Raw genomic sequence first — 19,104 nt, 5'->3', positions numbered from 1 at the left:
CAGATAAGTCTACACACTTATTCCTCTTCTAAAGAACTTTAATCTTCACACTCTCCTCTTTGTTTAACATGTTCACTACCCTGCTTCCCACATCAATGGAAGGCTTGTTTTTGCACAAACTCCATTCATCAAATTACTACATACTACTACTATTAGTTATCTAAACTTTCACCCATTCTTTTTATCACTAAACCATCTAAGGCTGCAACATCTGACACCCTGAACTCCACACTTATTCCTTTAGCTCTACTTGCTTGTTGAGACACTTTTATGTGCACTTAGTTTTTATTCACCATCTATTAATTTCCCACAACAGATATTCCTAAGGTATGTACAGTTAGTTTCTACCACTTGAATAATTTACCTTTATAATTATTTTTACACCCAAGTTTGTCTTGCACATTTGATAATTTACATACAAGTATTATTTCTTAAAGTACCTTTCTATCTCCCTCTTTGCTAGGCATCTTTTCCTTATCATATTTTATTTAGTTACAAACTCACTCTCTCTCTCTCTCTCTCTCTCTCTCTCTCTCTCTCTCTCTCTCTCTCTCTCTCTCTCTCTCTCTCTCTCTCTCTCTCTCTCTCTCTCTCTCTCTCTCTCTCTCTCTCTCTCTCTCTCTCTCTCTCTCTCTCTCTCTCTCTCTCTCTCCCCTGCCTTCTATGATTGCACATAATTAGACAGATAAATCTATATACTTCTGAATTTCATCTCCATTCTGTTGACAGATAAATCTATTTACTTCTAAATTTCATCTCCATTCATTCAGAGTTTATATTTTTGAGGGGGCACTCAACTCACTTTGTATGGGTAACAGAGTAAGACTTGCTTGAATGAAAAAAAATGTAAAATTAAATTGAATGGAGAAGAATGGAAGTACATTCCTATTCTGAAAGCTAGAAGTACAAGTTCTCTCTTTTTTTTTTAACGTATTCAATGAAAAATTCCATGAAAAAGAATGCATCCATCACAGTCATGATGAACACTTACCTTTGTCAAATTTATTAAATTTCATGAACAGCATGCCTTCATGTAAACAGCTGTTAGGATTTTAATTGTTCTGAATATTTGCCAGGGGTCATCTTTTAAGAAAGACAGACAGACAGACAGACAGACAAAGCAAAGGATTGTAAATATCAAGGTCCAATTACCCAAATAGATGCTGCAAGAAAAATTGGTCATTAATGTTGTTATTCATATTTTCTTCACTTTTAGTAATGATATATGAATATAAACTAAAAGTACTAGTGTTAATTAATTTATATAAACACTTCTATTAGGTGATGTATATGCATACATACATACATATATGGAGATTCAGTATATTTTGGCACTCAAATGTAGATTTCCTTGATATGATAGTAATTTGTACCTGAAAATAATTTACTACAGCCACTCAAAATAGTTTCTCTTGCAACTGCATTTCATTAATTTACTTGTAAATATTTGCCTGATGTGCATTTAAGATGATTCCTGGAGTCTTATATATGTTGAGTGTAATGTTGGCTGAGTGGTTGGTGTGGACCGGGGCTTGGCTGACATTGCCCATAAATGGTGGTATGTTCAGCTGCTTAAAAGTAGTAGATTAGACTCAACTTTAGACACTGAGACACAGACTGCTTCATAACATATTTTTTATATAAGAACAATTCATAAAAATTTTCAAAGTTGTCTCTGTAAGTCAGTGTCTATTGTAACTTATATATTAATGTTACATTGCATTTACTCGGAGCCTTAATAGGTTCACGTAGTGTTAGATATATGGATGCTCTTCTAGCTAACTTTTATGTCTTACTGTGCAATGTGTTTTAGGATAAACTTGTTACTTCCTACAGATATATGCTGGCAACAAATATGAAACGTATCAAAATATTTCTGCAGTAAAAGGACGTGCAGTAATCATGTTCTATCAAAGCAGTATTCATAGTATATTCAAGTCCAAATATATTAAGGAAATATCATAACATCATCTCTTCAATGAAAAGAAGTACATTGCATTAAAAGATATACTGAAGGACTGCAGGGTATATGATGTAGCTAAAACTCGTACCATATTTCTAGCCAAAGTTAACAAGTACATGTTTATGTGAGCACAATATATAATTAGTATTAATGACCCTGGTAATTTTAGATGGAAACCTCACTAGTTTGCTGAAGTTATATTTCACTACCAAATATAATATTTGCTGGCACATTTATATATAGTCTAAAAAAAAATAATTCTAAAGAAATTTACATTTTTTGCAGTATTACAAAATTATTAGCCTCCAGTTTCACAAAGAAAAGTGTGAATGAAGCAAGTATGAAAGAGTAGTGTTAAGATAAACACTTGTATCCAACTACAGTCACTTCATGAGCTTGGGTTAAAAAACATAATTATACTAGTTAGTAAGGATTATTTAAGCTTAGATGTAATGTATTATAGAGCATTTGTATTATCTGCATTTGTCGGGTATAGAAATGTTACTAAAAAAATAAAGTAGTGAGGGGATTAGAAATGTAGAATGGACTTAATGGTTCTTCATCAGATTAGAAGGTTTACCTCAAGCAAAATAGTTGGCTGAGAAATACTTCATGGACCTGACAATCTGTGACATAATTATTCCCAGAAAGAGATAAAATTACACAGGATTATGATTTTTGTAGCCTTGCCAATACCAATCATGAATAGTGCTAACATCACATTCTGTGTCTTATCTGTTAAATTCACAATGCATTAAGCATTTCTTTATATGAGTTGACAAATTGTGATATGTAAATAGTTTTATTTTATTATAAAATTGCTACATTTGAATGATATTAGCTAATATCTAATGATGGAAATTCAGATTAATTTTCAAAATGCATCATGTCATATATATATATATATATATATATATATATATATATATATATATATATATATATATATATATATATATATATATATATATATATATATATATATATATATATATATATATATATATTACAATTCAAGATTTTTTGTGTCCTGTATAATTTTATGATTATATTTAACATCTGCACATATACATGATATAATTGGCTAATTATTTTGCATATTGATGAGACAAAAAGCTGTTGCAAAGTTTGAAACAGCTTATGTCTGATCATTGTCATCACTGAGCAGCTTGCCAGGTCCTTTACATAGGCACGATGCTCTTTTTCTAGCGTCCCTCTCCACTAGTGCTCGCCGCAAGGGTACAGACGCTTTGCCCCATCGCCCCTCCTCCCATGATGAGGGTAAAGAGCCTAAGAAATCCTCTAAAGCTAAGCCTCATGACCCCACTGCTTCGCCTAAGAAGGGTGAGGACAGGAGCAAAGTGGAGAAAAAACACATTAGTAAGTAGGATTAATAAGATGCAACTTAGTAAGTAGTCTTGTTGGGAAAACATTAATTTTATTTGCTGCTCTTAATGGTACACTTCATTAATCCGATTTCCACGTTCGTCTTCTGTAGGTTGTTACTCAGCACAAAAGTGTAGTTTATAGTGCACAAAAACATATTTATTTTATGGGAGAAAGGAAATGGAGAGAATTTTCAGCCACCGCAATGTAATATTGTTGTTTCTATCAAAATAAAACCTTCACTTCATTACCTGAGCTGCTAACTGGTTTAGGTAATGCTCTGGATAAACGCGGGTCGGATTAAAGAGTGTCTGTAGTTTGTAGAGGCCCATGCTCGGAGTTTTGCTGGTTTACTACTCTTTTCCTCTGCCACCCACTGTGATCCTCAATCCCTTGGTTATGTCTGAGCACCCAGTGTCCAGGGAAGTGTGCACTTGATCGTGTCTTCTGAGCTTCAGTGCATAACATGATGATTGCTATCTTATATTAGAGTATGCTTATTAAAAGCATGAAACAATGAGTTGGTGAACTGCATATGAAGGGATTTGCACAATGGCCATGTTCATTATAAGATCATTCAGTTAGCAAAAATATTGTAAGTGTTACTCAATTTCAAACTTTAAAATGCCATGAAAGTCTTCTTCACAATAAGAGAATTAATTGTTATATTTGTCTATTTTATCTCAGACTGAGCATGGCTGAAGTGGAATAACAGACTACAGATTGATGTACTTACATATCTTTTATTTGTTATGAAATGTCCCAGTATACTACACTATTGTGCAATATCTTTCTTTTAAGTTGAATGACTTGTCTCAAAATGGTATAGTTTGTTATATTTCATAAAGAATTCCACCTCTTAGAGAACAGTAAAACTGACCTTCTTCATCTACATTCTTTTTGTTCCTTTGTAAAATCAAGTTGTATAGTTTATTACACCAATTACTCCAACATACAGAATATTGTGAGTAAAGCATTTTGACATTTCCCTCAACCCTGATCAGTATGGAATGCAGGGAACTAAATAACCTGATATCCTATTCAGCTATAACTATCAACTGGAAATGTATAGTTGCCATGGCCTGAAATATTTAAAGGAATTAGATCGTATTGGTGACAAGGCTTTACTGGAATGCATATCTGTGTATCATGAATGTTTACACATACCGTGTATTTTGTGCATATGGTTGGTTCTCTCTCTCTCTCTCTCTCTCTCTCTCTCTCTCTCTCTCTCTCTCTCTCTCTCTCTCTCTCTCTCTCTCTCTCTCTCTCTCTCTCTCTCTCTCTCTCTCTCTCTCTCTCTCTCTCTCTCTCTCTCTCTCTTTCTTTTCTTTTTTTTTTTTTTTTTACTGAATGAAAATGTGGCAACTATTGGAGAATACTTAGACTGCACAAACAGATTTGATGTTTTATGTTGTGGAAACTTACACCAGATATTTGATTATTTGTTGGTGGATGGTGGGTGGGCTTACTTTGATGGTTTTCTTCTGTATTGTGTGTATAGTTACTTTTCTCTCTCTCTCTCTCTCTCTCTCTCTCTCTCTCTCTCTCTCTCTCTCTCTCTCTCTCTCTCTTTTCTAATATTTTTGTTTTATTTTAGTATTGGTTGTATTGCACTGTTATGTGTTTGGCCACCTTTTTTTATTTTTCTCTTTTGTGGTGAAGGTTAGTGTTCAGCTTTATTTTATGTACAATACAATAGAATTAAGTTTCATAGTGCTTTTAGTATATGTTTTAGTCTAAATGGACAAAAGAAGGCATTACTATCTTTTTATTAATGTATAGAATTTTGTACATTACAAAGTGCACAGAATAGGATATTTCCATTAGAAAAAAAATTGCATAAACATTTTTAACTACCTTAGAATGAAAGGACTGCTTTGTGGCCTTCCTGAACGTCTTCAAGGTAATGTGTTCCTCAAGATCACATTTAACACCATACATTTCAACAGGTGAAGAAATAGATACCAAGAAGGACAAAGAAAAGGATATTATTACAAAAGATGGGCCCAAGGATGCTGCTACAAAAGATACTTCCAAGGAACCTGTAGAGGCTGTGAAGGAAGCAGCAGGAAGGAGGTCAACCCCAGAGCCAAGGTTTGACCCTGAGAAATACGAGCCTGTGGTCAAGACTCCTCCTGAGCCTACCAGAGTCAAGTCACCTGACCAGGTTGGTAAATGGGTATGTTTTCTCCTGAATAATATTCCTTTGTTCACGTTATAAAATAGGAATTTGAATGTTTGTAGCAAGTTGATCATTGCAGTGGATCGGTAATCAATAATAATCTTACTGTGCTAGAACACAAAACTGACCTGTGCACTTGTTCTGTAAAACCTTAATGGCAAGCATGTACTGTAATTATTACTTTGCCATTTCCTTTGTGAGGAATGTGCTTTGCATCTGCATAGTCATATTAGCAAATTTTTTTTTTTATTTTATTAGCATATGATTTCATACTCATCATCTTAAAAGAAGAATAACTGACACTGTAAGTATCAACTTACCCAGAAAATGAATGGCAATATTGTCATATTGGTCTACGTCTGCCTTTAATTGGTTATGTAATTTTTTTTTGCATGTAACTTGATCAATTGAGTTTTCTCTGCCTTTTGTTAATGGCTGATCTTATTGTGCATCATTAGCTTCATCCCCTATCTTTTTAAACTGAAGTTTCATTGTAACAAATAATGTAACTGATGTATACAGTTCCTTAGTCGATCATTTAGAATCAGTGGTGTCTTGGAATATGAACACCTCGCATTAGGAACAAATCAGGTTAAGAGTACAAAATATTCAGAAAATTTGCTTTGGTATACAAGCAATGTTATGGGTAACCATGCATGATGAATCACACACTCAATGTCCACACACACACACACACACGGCGCAGCCATCGTCGCAGACGGACGTGTCTGAGCAGCACACAGAGAGTGCTACAGAAGGACTGGACTCAGGCCTAGATGTATGTACAGGGGGAGGGGGGGCCATAGTGTTCTCCTGTCTTCAAATGAAATAAGTGTTAGACTACGTATAGCCAAGGAGTAGATAAAGAGACGGATATGGAACCAAGTAGCGCTGCCAGGCGCATGGAGAAACCAAAACATACGCCGGCCGAAAATCAACGCTATATAGAAACAACTATTGGTTTAAGAAAGTTGACTGAAGATACTATGGATAGGGATTTTTTGGGTTTCTGAGATGAACAAGAAAATTCGAGGAGACTTGTAAATGTAGAAAGATAATTAAGATATTTGAAGGAGGCGATGTCCAGTCTCATGGACAAACATGACCGACTGGTATCAGAAAACACAGCCTTGAAATTGAGAATAACTGAATGTGAAAAGGTCAGTGGAATAAACCAAGAATTAAAAGAGAAGATTTTAGAAATAAGGAAGCAAAATGACGCTCTAAAAACCACATGCCAGAACTTGCAGGATAAAGTGCAGCAAGGGGTTACAGACAGGATAGAAGGTGGTCTAGGTGAAAACAAATTGAAAGAACTAAGAAATGAATGGAAACAAGAACAAGAGGAGGAAAAAGTCAAATTTTCAGAAGTGGTAAAGAGACAAATTCAGGAGAACACAAAAGTTGCTGTAATCGAGGTTATCAAAGAAAAGGAAAGCATGGTGAGGGATGCAGTGGACAAGAAAAAAGCTTCGTGATCTACGGGATGAGAGAAAAGAAAAATCCAAATAAATTCACAAGAGAACGTGAAGAAAGGGAAATGGCCAAAACGGTTATCAAAAGGGTACAACAGCACACAAGAATTTGACCAGGAGGTGGAGGAAGTGGTTAGGCTGGGAAGGTACACTGAAGGGGGTAAGAGACCAATGAAGGTGAAAATGAGATCTCAAGTGGCTGTAGAAGAAATAATGGCTAGAAAAGGTAAGTTAGCCGATGATGTTGATCACAAGGAAATATGGCAAAAAAAAGATATGAACTTAGAGGAAAGGGAAAAGGAGAAAGTGCTAAGAAGTGAGGCCAAGGAAAAAACGAGAAAAGGACAGAGATAGAGAAGAAGAATTTTTACTGGAGGGTTCTGGATATGAGACTAAAGAAGTGGTACTTAAGGAAAAAAAGAGGTGGTCGTGGAGGAGGCAATAAGTTAAGAGTGACTTATACGAACATAGATGGTTTGTTATCAAGAATATTGGAAGTTCGGGATTATTTGAAAGAGAAAAGCCAGATGTAATGTGTATCGTTGAAATAAAACTGAAGAATGAGATACATGTCAACTTTAAAGAGGAAGGATATAATACCTGGAGGAGGGACAGAAAGGATAAAGGGGAGGAGGAGTGCTAATAATGGTTCGTGATAACATTTGTGTGGAGGATGTGCAATATGGAGAGGACAAAGTGGAAGTATTGGGAGTAACAATCAGAACAGAAGATTTGAAGAAGAAAAATTATAGTTACATATGTTCCACCAAAGACTAATACATGGGGATCAGAAGAGCATAAAGATATGCAAAGAGAGACGATAAAGTATCTGGATAACATGATAAGAAGAGATAGAAGAATACTCTTAGTTGGAGACTTTAACTGTAAAAAATAAACTGGGAGAGATGGAAGTAATGGACAATGCTGGGCAGTGGAGTGACAAAGTGTTACAGATGACTATGGTTAATACAATGGACCAGTGGGTAGAAGAGTCAACAAGATACAGGGGGAAAAGGAACCATCGTTACTTGACCTAGTCTTCACAAAAAGCCAGAATCCCCTCCAATCATACAATACCTTAGTCCAATGGGGAAAAGTGATCATGTGACATTAGAGATGCAAATGCAGGAGGAAGATGAGATAAGATACAGAGAGGACTATAAAGGAGAGAGATTAAATTATGCAAGAGCAGATTTTGAAAAACTAAGGAGTTATTTTGCTGATATTGAGTGGAGTAATATTATGTGCAGGAAGACTGTACAAGAGAAATATGACATATTCTTACAGGAATACAATGAAGGAGTAAAAAAGTTTGTTCCTGTTTATAGAGTTCAGAAAAAATACATACATGGTACAATGCTAGATGCTTACAAGCAAAAAAGGCAAAGGATAAAGCGTGGAAGAAACTTTTAAAGCAGGGAAATGACTATAATAGTCGGCAGTACAAAGATACTAGAAATGAATATATTAGAGTAAGGAGAGAGGAAGAAAGAAAGTTTGAGAAAGATGTAGTGGATAAAAGCAAGGATGAACCCAAACTTTTTTACAAGTTTATAAATGGCAAAACAAAGAATAAGGAAACAATTGAAAAATAGTTAAAGATGGAAAGACATACCAAACAGAGAAAGAAATGTGTGAAATAATGAATGAGAGCTTCAAAACGGTTATCACTGAAGAAGATGACTTCACAGAACCTAATAGGACATTGAATTGCCTAGGATTAAAGGAAATTGCAGTTCATAAAGAGGATATTGGAAGATTACTGGACAAGTTAGAAGTCAGGAAAGCAATGGGGCCAGATGGTGTATCAGGCTGGGTGTTAAAAGAATGCAAAGAGCAATTACTGGAGCCAATTTGGGAAATAATTAGAAGTTCAATAAATGAAGGGAAAGTTCCACTAGAGTGGAAGAGAGCCAACGTAATACCGATATTTAAAGGAGGAAAGGCAACTGAACCACTAAACTACAGACCAGTGTCACTTACAAGTGTCGTAGGGAAGTTATGTGAAATAATTATCAAAGAAAAATGGGTTAAATTTCTAGAAGAGGAGCAAGTCATATCGAACAGACAATTTGGGTTCAGGACAGGGCGGTCATGTGTATCAAACTTATTAAGCTTCTACTCCAGGGTTATTGCAGGACTTGAAAACAGAGATGGATGGGTAGACACAGTATACCTGGACATTAAAAAGGCATTTGATAAAGTCCCTCATGGAAGACTTCTTTGGAAACTAGAGAACATAGGAGGACTGTGGAACCTTGCTCGAATGGACAAGAGATTATTTGAAGGATAGAGAAATGAGAACTGTGATCAGAGATACATACTCATCTTGGAGTAAAGTAACTAGCGGGGTGCCACAAGGGTCAGTGTTAGCCCCCATTATGTTTCAAGTTTATGTAAACGACATTCACATTGGGGTAAACAGCTATATGAATTTATTCGCTGATGATGCAAAGTTGCTAAAAGTTATCAAAACCAGAGAGGACTGTATACTGCTACAGGAAGATTTAAATAAGATCTATGAATGGAGCAAGAAGTGGAAATTGGAGTTTAATGCCAAGAAATGTCACATAATGGAACTAGGAAAGAGTAAGAGAAGACCAGTATGGAACTATTTGATGGGAGAGGAGCAAATAATGAAGACTAAAGAGGAAAAAGATCTTGGAGTGATCATACAAGAAAATCTGAGCCCTGATAAACACATAAACAAGATATTTGGACTATCATATAAGATGTTGACTAATATAAGAGTGGCATTTCATTACATGGATAAAGATATGATGAAAAAATCATCACAAGCATGATACGCCCAAGGCTGGAATATGCAGCAGTGGTATGGTCTCCGAGTTCTAAAAAAGATATAAGAAAACTGGAAAGGATACAGAAGATTGCTACAAAGATGGTGCCGGAATTAAAGGACCTCACATATGAAGAACGACTGAAGGAAATGGGACTGCCAACCTTACAAGATAGAAGAGAACGAGGGGACCTAATAACAATGTATAAGATAGTAAATGATATTGAAAAGATAGACAAAGAAGACCTGGTGCTGTTGGCGGAAGAGGATGGAAGGACAAGAGGACATGAAAAGAAGATCAGGATGAGGCAGTGTGTGAAGGATGTTGGAAAATACAGTTTTCCACACAGAACAGTGGAAAAATGGAATGCATTGGATAATGGAATTGTTGCAGCACATAGTGTGCATAACTTTAAAGAAAAATTAGATAAATGGAGATATGGAGACAGGACACTATGAGCCCCTGCTGAACCCTGTACAATACAACTAGGTAAATACAACTAGGATGACACATCAACACACACACACACACACACACACACATTGTGGACACAAAGACACATGCATGGACACAAAGATCGGACACAATGAGCATCTGAGCTCACTCCATAATGCGGGAAGACATATAATTTGCTAAGGAATATTGGAATAGCAGTTCACTACATGGACAAAGAAATGATGAAGAAACTGATAAGTACTATAATAAGACCCAGATTGGAATATGCAGGAGTAGTGTGGACCCCCCAATAAAAAGAAATGCATAAGGAAGCTGGAGAGACTACAAAAAATGGCTACAAGAATGGTTCCAGAATTTGAAGGGATGACATATGAGGAGAGACTAAAGGCTATGGATCTTCCAACATTGGAGCAGAGAAGGAGAGAGGGATCTGATACAAGTTTATAAATTGATCAACAGAATGGACAAAGTGGATAATGAGAATCTGATCCTGAGAAAAGAATATGACATTCAAAGCACAAGATCGCATAGTAAAAAGCTGAGGAAGAAAAGATGTCTAAGAGATATTACAAAAATATAGTTTCCCGCAAAGATGTGTTGAGACTTGGAACAGTTTGAGTGAAGAGATGGTGTCAGCAACGAGTGTGCATAGTTTTAAAGAAAAATTGGATAAGTGTAGATATGGAGACGGGGCCACATGAGCATAAAAGCCCAGGCCCTGTAAAACTACAACTAGGTAAATACATGCGTGCGGACATACACACACGCATACACATACATATACATACACATGGACACACGCACATAGTGTAAGTGATTTTTTGTTCAGCGAGATATTAAGGGACCACTTTATTTTGCATAAAATACCATGTAAATTGATTTTTATATTGATATTTTAAGGGTTAATTTGATTTTCGTAATCTTAAATTGGGGAAATTTGTTTCGAGATACGAATTTTTCTGGATATAAGCTATGTTCTGTATTAGTTTTTAAGGATACAAGCTACGTTGTGGAATAAATTAAATTCGTAACCCAAGACACGACTGTACATCAAATGGTGAATAACAAGACATATTGAATAGAAGGAAATAGTCTCTTTTACCACACCACTGATACATGCCAAATCAACTGACTTTCTATGTGGTTAAGTGAGAGGCAGGAAACTTAACAGTGTTTTTGTCAGGTGAACAAATAATGTTGTACAAACATTAATTTTCTATTGTTGAAATACTTGTTAGACTTGTTTTTAATAATGACAACACTATTAACAAACAGTGCTGTTGCACAAGCAAGGAAACTAGCCTTTCATGTCCAGTGTAAAATTTGCATGAGCAATTTAACACATGAATACTGAGTGGCAAATATATATCATACAAACAAATGCCATAGTAAATATATGGTAGCAGCTCAGCATGGTGTGCACGGTGCCATATATACTTATGTTGTTAGTCCTGCACAGTGCAGTCTGCATAGTGCATAACATAATGGAACTTGCGATAAGCAGTTGCCATCGGGCAAAAATTTTTGACAATTTACTTGTCACTGCTACTCCTGCTTGGTTTCTAGATTATGGTGTCATGCTTGTGGGTACAGCCAAAGTTGCTTCACTCCACTCTCTTGCATTTCTATTAACCATAATTTTTTCCCTTCATACACTAAGTTTTTATTTGTATAAAAAACTGTTAAATCATAAACAAAAATGCCATTTACTGTACTGTGCAATAATATTAATAAGTATACAAAATACTTAATGTTAAAAATTTTTTCCCAGATGTCTCTTAAAGATAATTAGTATTCTGTTAAGGTAACTAAGATGAAGTTGTAAAGTTTTATAGTAAAATCTCATATTTAACAACTGTCATCTTACTTTATTGATTAGATGATGGTGAAGAGCCCAGACCCAGTCAATTGGACTGTGCCCCTGGACACCGGCAAGACCTTCACAGTGACGCACAACATTCCAGAAGGTAAGAGTGCTCACTCATCCATGCCAGATTCTATTTCCTTATAGTTTCTTCTTCCCTGCAGAATTTCTTTTTGTTAATAAAGTTAGGTAATTGGACCTAACAACTATAATCACTATTCAAAGGGACAGAAATCTTCAGTTTACACTGATGAGTAGGTGTATCATACTGGTCAGTATGGTGCAGGTCTGTACCTGAAATTTGCATCTTAGGTGAAAATACTGATTGAATTATATGCAATGAAATATACATCCATAAGGAAACTCATTACATCTTTACCTATGTAAACCCCCTTTGTTTTTATATAAATACAAAGTTTGTGTGGAAGTGACAAATGTAATTAAATGTAAACGGAAATAATGTATTTATGAACCTAAATGTCCAATGGATACAGATAACTTAAGCCAACCACCAAGTTATATGAATAGAAAGTTTAAGCATACAATTTATTTTTCTATAACGATATTTGTTAAATAAAATTTGGTTAATGAAATAAGTGTACATGTTTCTAAAGGTAGGGATAAACTCTGAAACTGCTACAATGAATTCAAAGTTATGAACATATGTATCAGTAAGTGAAGCTTGCCAATTTGTAATGTGGGAGAAATTTTCATGTTACTTTAACATCCATTAATGAGAAACAACATACATTTATATGCTGTAATATATATAGATAAAGACAGTGGTCAATTCTAAGCACCTAATGCATATACTATTTTAACATGTGAGTAAAACTTTGCTTGATGTAATGGACATTGTACCTAAGGTGTTGCAATCTTCAACATCTAGAGGTATATATAATCACTTTATGTACAAAACATAACCATAACAGTTGCACAAATTAAAAGTGGTGGTAGTTTCTTAGACACCAAACTTCAAGCAGAGGTATCATTGTAAATGTGATATGTGAAATAGCAGACACCCAAGTACTAGACATGAGAAGAAATTAACCAGTATTTTTTTCATATAAGGATCTAAAATGAACCAAGGTTATACGTTGTCCACACAAGCAAGTAACACTCTTATTTAAGAAGGAAATATTTGAGGTTTGAGACATGACAGCTTGAAGGGATAGCATCACCTGGTAATGTAAGTGGGTAATGTTAACTTGCCTCTAACTTGTCACTGACTTCACTCTGATGACAACTTCTTCCTTTCTAACACTACATAATATTTACACCTTTCACTCATAATTAAAAATCAAAATGGTATCAACACATTCAGCCTTGGGAGAGGACTAAGTCAGGTCTTTTAATATTGACCCAAAGTGTCTTCACACCTTTGCTTCAATTTTTTTTTCTGCATTTCATTATATAATATTCATGGCCTTAGACCATGAAGCTCATCTTTTCCCCACTGAAACAGGTATTTGATGCTTCTAACAGAAACCATCCCTTTCTCTGTTCCTTCATACTTTATCTCCACTTTTACTCCAAAAGTGAATGTTGCATCTATATACAGAATCTCTGCAATAGAGTACAATCCATACATTAGTTAGTCCACACTAAGTAAAATTGTTGATAAGTTTTAATATTTGGTTAAACACTGTGAAAATATCATTTCTCTCTTTCCACTGTCCAAGCAAATCATGATAAAGTGAAAAAAAAATATATGTACAATATTAATGTGTGAAATAAAGTACATATTTCTTCATGCCTATACTTAAGTTGAGGCAGGTACAAAAGTACCTCGCATAAATACACAAATACCTAAAGCTGCATTCATATGATTGTTGCTAGCAAAAAGCCTAACTGCTTAGTCTTTGTTAAAGCTACTGATTAAACTTTAGCATAATACTTAGGATATTACTTAATGAATATCATTTTACCAAAGGTATACTAAATAGCCAATAAAGAAAACTGATCTGCTTGTAAACTGCCAGATAAGTGCCAGTAATTTTTGTTATGATTTTTCTTTAATTATCCTTTTCTTCTAAGTTAATGTTCAAGGTTTTATATTTGAAGATTCTCTAGGTTTCTGAAAAATTATCTTTGGTACTATCAATAGATTAGGTTTGTAAAAAATTATTTTATCATCCTTAATGAATATTATAATTATCATAATTATCAGAAACTATATTTCAGTCACTATATAAAAATTGTAAGGCACCTTGATGCTTGGCTTTGGGCACCGGTCTTTACTTGGGCCGTGCAGAGGAGCCGGCAAGTCACCATGCTTGCTTTTGTTTACTTGACATATTCCCTTGCATCACGCACATCATTTAAAAATATTCTCAGTTGCATGGTCAACTGCCACCATCACTGGGACTCTTGGTAGCATTATTGCACAATCTGAGTTAAGAAGTTTTACTATATATATATATATATATATATATATATATATATATATATATATATATATATATATATATATATATATATATATATAAAATATGTAACTATGGACAGCAATATCATTCCTCATCCATAAAGAGAAATATACTTTATTAATGTACTGAGACAAAATCCTGTTATAGTCATTTATGCATGGTGTTTTCACAAACACATGTGACGAAATCAGTGACTATAAGTCCTAGAATATTTAGTAGAATATTGATTACAGTGCTACCCACATAAAATACCTTATTGTGACTATGAATGTCTCACATATGTATATGCCTAGTGTATCTATGTATATTGTTGCCAAAATAACATTTTCTATGACTGCTAATCCCTGAACGTCACACATATACTGTACCTGCATGTATAACTCTAGGTTCTTGTTTTCCGTCGTAGCTACTCACTGTTTGAGAATACCCCGAGGTACGTTAGGGAGACCTAGCTGCCAGGAAGACCTGTTAGGACTACTAAGGGCCATGCTAGGACCAGTCTCAAGGTCACCTCAGCATGCAGCCAGCAGTTACTAGATTAAAGTCCACAGAAAAGAAGAATTTAATTGTCTGAAACTTTTAAAAGTACTCATATTAATCTTTAAATTAAATGTATTACATACTCAATTTAGTTTCAAGATAAAATTCTATAATGTGAACGTTAATGCTCAGCTGACCTTTAGAAGTGTCCCTGGATTCCAGACTGAAGTCTGTAATAAAGATAATTAATATTGCTTATATACAAGTCTTGTGATTTAACTTTTATACTCAACATGAACTCATATGAAAGTGAAGACCATACACAGACTGCTTGGAGGTGACCTTTTGCAATTCTCTTAGTGACATGTATGTCTGGGTAAAGGTTATGTGCTTGGGTTTTATTTAGTTGTAAAGTGGCCTTTATCTATGGTTTGCTTGATTTACCCACTAGATTAGTTCTTAAATTTTCTATATCTTGATTCTTCTCATTGTTTTCTTTAATTTATATACAGTATGGTTCCATGAAGGAGAAAAAGAAGAAAAGCATGCAGTACATAGTAAAAAGTGTAATTAAAAAAGAAATCAAGCACAATGAGAAGCACAAGTGCTTGTCTTGTTGTTTATCTAAAATTAAATGTGAAATCTGGATGCATAACATTTAGCCAACAATTTAGATTACACATAAAACCAATGATATTTGCTATTCTAAAGAATATTTATGGTTAATTTACTTACTCATCTAGTGTTGAGAATTTCTCAACTGGTTTCTCTTCAATTTGGCACAGATGTACCCAGATCCTATTACTTGTGCAGTCTGTTAATGTCAAATGCTATCTATTGTAGACACAATTTCAGCACACATGACCCACACTAACTATTGTATATTCAGTGATGCAAAGTCACACTGAAAGAAGCACTGTTTAAGCTATAGCAAGCATAGGAGGAAGAGTGACATACTAATGTGTGTGTCTCCACCTTGAACCAGTACTGCTATGAACCACCTACATCATACAACAAAGTTGCACAATTACAAAATTGATATTGTTTTCAAGTTTATTAACTTCAATGCAAAATTGCAACACCAATGCAGACTAAGGTCAGAATTCCAAAAGCATTGTAGAATAAAGAGTCCCATCAGGCTTCTAACAGCCCCCTACCAAAACACTTAGATAGCCTAGATGGAGTGTGAGCTAGATTAGAATGCATGGTTCACTGTTCCCTGTCCTACTGAAATGCTCACACCTGCTCTGCAATTTTGTCTAAATTGATTGCTTTAGTACTTTCTTATTCCTTTTATACTATCTCAAAAGAATAAGGTTTGATTGTTGGCAATAGAAAGGAATAAGAATTAAATTAACTAAAAAAAAAAAAAAAAGTCAGTGGAATATTTTTGCTGGTGATATTCGTGTAATTTTTTTAATTTTTTTTTATGATCATTGATATCACTATTATTTCTAACATTGCACATTAGAAATTTCTTTGCACTAAAGCTTCGCATCTCATAACTATAGTTGATAAATATTTCAACAATATTTTTTTTATATTATAACAATTATTATTATTATTATTATTATTATTATTATTATTATTATTATTATTATTATTATTATTATTCATTTATTTATCATTAATTATTATCATCACATGTCATTATTATGATTTCACAATAATAACCATTATGATTATAAGTTATAATCTTTAATGTGATCTATGTTCATTCTGAATCTGTACCAACAGACATTGGTAATTACAAATAGTTTACTTATGCTGAAGCTTGGCATGTGTGTCCTTGTGGAAATCTGTACATTGTCCAGTTATTTTTGTGAACCGAACTGCTGTCAGTTTACTGGCAAATTTTACAGAGGTATAGCAATCAGTACCTTTCATATATACAAGCTTCTACTTTGGAGTGACACACAAATGCCACCTTCATCTTTCTTTTTTTTTCAGGCCAATTAATTCTTCATTATCAGTAGGTTATTGTAATGATATATAATGCAGCTGTAATATCCTGAATTATACTGTGTCTTACAGCCTCATTATTTGTTCCACAATTAGAAACAACAGACCCAAATTACTGCTGATTGCCAGTAAACAATACAGACAGTAACAGGTTCCTGAGAATGTTATTCTTGTCATCAGCTTATTATATGCTTTCAGGTGTAAATTGTGGCAGATTTTGTATAGTGTTTGCATAACTATGTATTTTTGCTCCAATTGGCATACAAAAGTACTTTGACATTTTTGCTAGTTCATTGATGAACTTGCATATAATTGACATAATATTAAATATATAACTTTCACAGATGTAGTAGTAAATTTGTACAAAATGTATTGAACTAGAACATATTCTAAATTGTATTTATAAGATTGCCCTTGCATAATTTTCATTGCCATGATGATCATTTCTCTATTTGTGACCTCTAAAACTTCTTTACCAGGTGAATCAGCCCGTGGGACCCCCTCATCAGAGCATCGCCATGTTCTGGAATCTCGTACCAGACAAACGCCTGAACCCACAAAGATTAGCCAAGGATCTCTTGTTGGCACACCTGTATCAACTATTTCCACAGAACCCAAGCCACATTCTCAGGAGCAAGCTAAGTCTACTACTGCCACAACTGTAGAATCTAAGTTTGATGATAAACCAGTTGATAAGAAATCTTCCATTACTGCAGAGGTTAAGTTCCAAGAATCTAAACCTGAAACTAAGATTCCTGAATCTAAACCACTAGATGTCGATACAAAAAGTACCGAATCTAAAACTCAGGAAACCAAGACAGAGAAAACATTACCAGAAGTTAAGGATACTACCAAACCGACAGAGTCGAAACCAGTGGACACAAAACCTGTCGAGTCCAAACTACCAGAAGTAAAACCTCTCGAATCTAAGGAGCCAGAAGTGAAGCCTTTTGAACCCAAGGCTTTAGTGACAAAACCAAGTGATTCAGTTTTGTCTGAATCCAAGCCTGCTTTATCATCAGACTACAAGACAGCTGATGTGATACCTACAGAACCTAAAAAAATTGAATCTGTTCTTGATTCCAAGCCATTTTCTTCTCTACCTTCACAGCAACAGCAGCAGAAAGCTCCTTCCAGCACACCTGCACCCACTCAAGCTTCTCCTATGGACTCTATTCCTCCATCAGGTATTTCTTGGGTTGGCTCTCATGATTCTTTGGCAGATGGATGCACTTCCCCTTCCACCTTCAATATCATGCATGCTCTTCCTTCCTCACCTCAGTCTGAGTCATATTTTCAATCTGAGCCTGCCCTACACAATTATTCCAACACAAGTGACATGGAAGATGCTTTACAGAAGACTGAGCATGAAAGTAATTTTGATGGTGATACCTCACAATCACGTAATGAAACTGACTCTGCTGTGTACTCACCATCTCCTGTACATTCTCAGTCTTCCTTGCAAGAAGAACGGTCTTTCTCTTCATTACCTGATGCAGGCCATTTCCCTGGTTCTGTTATTGACTCATCTCCATCTGAGGAAGGACTTTCCATATCCCATGATGATGGCATTCATTTTCCCTCCCATGAAGAAGAAAATTTTTCAAATACAGTAAATGAAGATGGCAATTACTCTCCTGTATTTGGGTTTTCATCACAGGAGACACCCATTCATGAAAAATCTTATCCATCACTCATGCAAGACCAACACGTTTCTACGGTTCTTGAAATGGACTCAAAATCACCAAATTTTGAAACAAAAGATATGCATATGGATTCAGAAGACCATTCCAAAACAGAATTGCTCTCTTTACAAAATGGAACAAGTTCAAATTTCTCAGTTTTGCATTCTGAAATTTTTAATAAAAATTCATTAGAATCTCAACTTCCAATTCCAGAAGAATCTCAATCAAGACCTGATTCAAACTGCCATTACTTAAGTTCTGTAGAGTCTTTCACCTCAGATATAAAAACACAAAACATAGTTATGGAAGAACATTCTCTTACACAGGCTACTGAGACTTTCCCTTCTTATGTTTCTGAAGCAGATTCTCAGTCCCCAGTTCCTGATGTAGAATCTCATCGCCCAGTTCTGGAAGTAGAATC

The 19,104-nt window shown here is 34.9% G+C and overlaps 1 protein-coding gene across 1 annotated transcript in view; it reads left to right on the top strand.

Annotated features, from left to right (window-relative positions):
• Positions 1–19,104, top strand: part of LOC123516254 (proteoglycan 4-like) — a 380,397-nt gene that overhangs the window by 350,944 nt on the left and 10,349 nt on the right. The window contains exons 16-19 of the mRNA XM_045275485.1: positions 3,173–3,343; positions 5,302–5,531; positions 12,143–12,230; positions 17,478–18,185. Of these exons, the coding sequence (XP_045131420.1) occupies positions 3,173–3,343; positions 5,302–5,531; positions 12,143–12,230; positions 17,478–18,185 (1,197 nt within the window). The remainder of the gene's footprint in view (positions 1–3,172; positions 3,344–5,301; positions 5,532–12,142; positions 12,231–17,477; positions 18,186–19,104) is intronic.

The sequence above is a fragment of the Portunus trituberculatus genome, chromosome 40 (assembly GCF_017591435.1).
Source record: "Portunus trituberculatus isolate SZX2019 chromosome 40, ASM1759143v1, whole genome shotgun sequence".
In the NCBI taxonomy this organism is placed as follows: domain Eukaryota; kingdom Metazoa; phylum Arthropoda; class Malacostraca; order Decapoda; family Portunidae; genus Portunus; species Portunus trituberculatus.
This window is presented reverse-complemented; position numbering and strand designations above follow the sequence as displayed.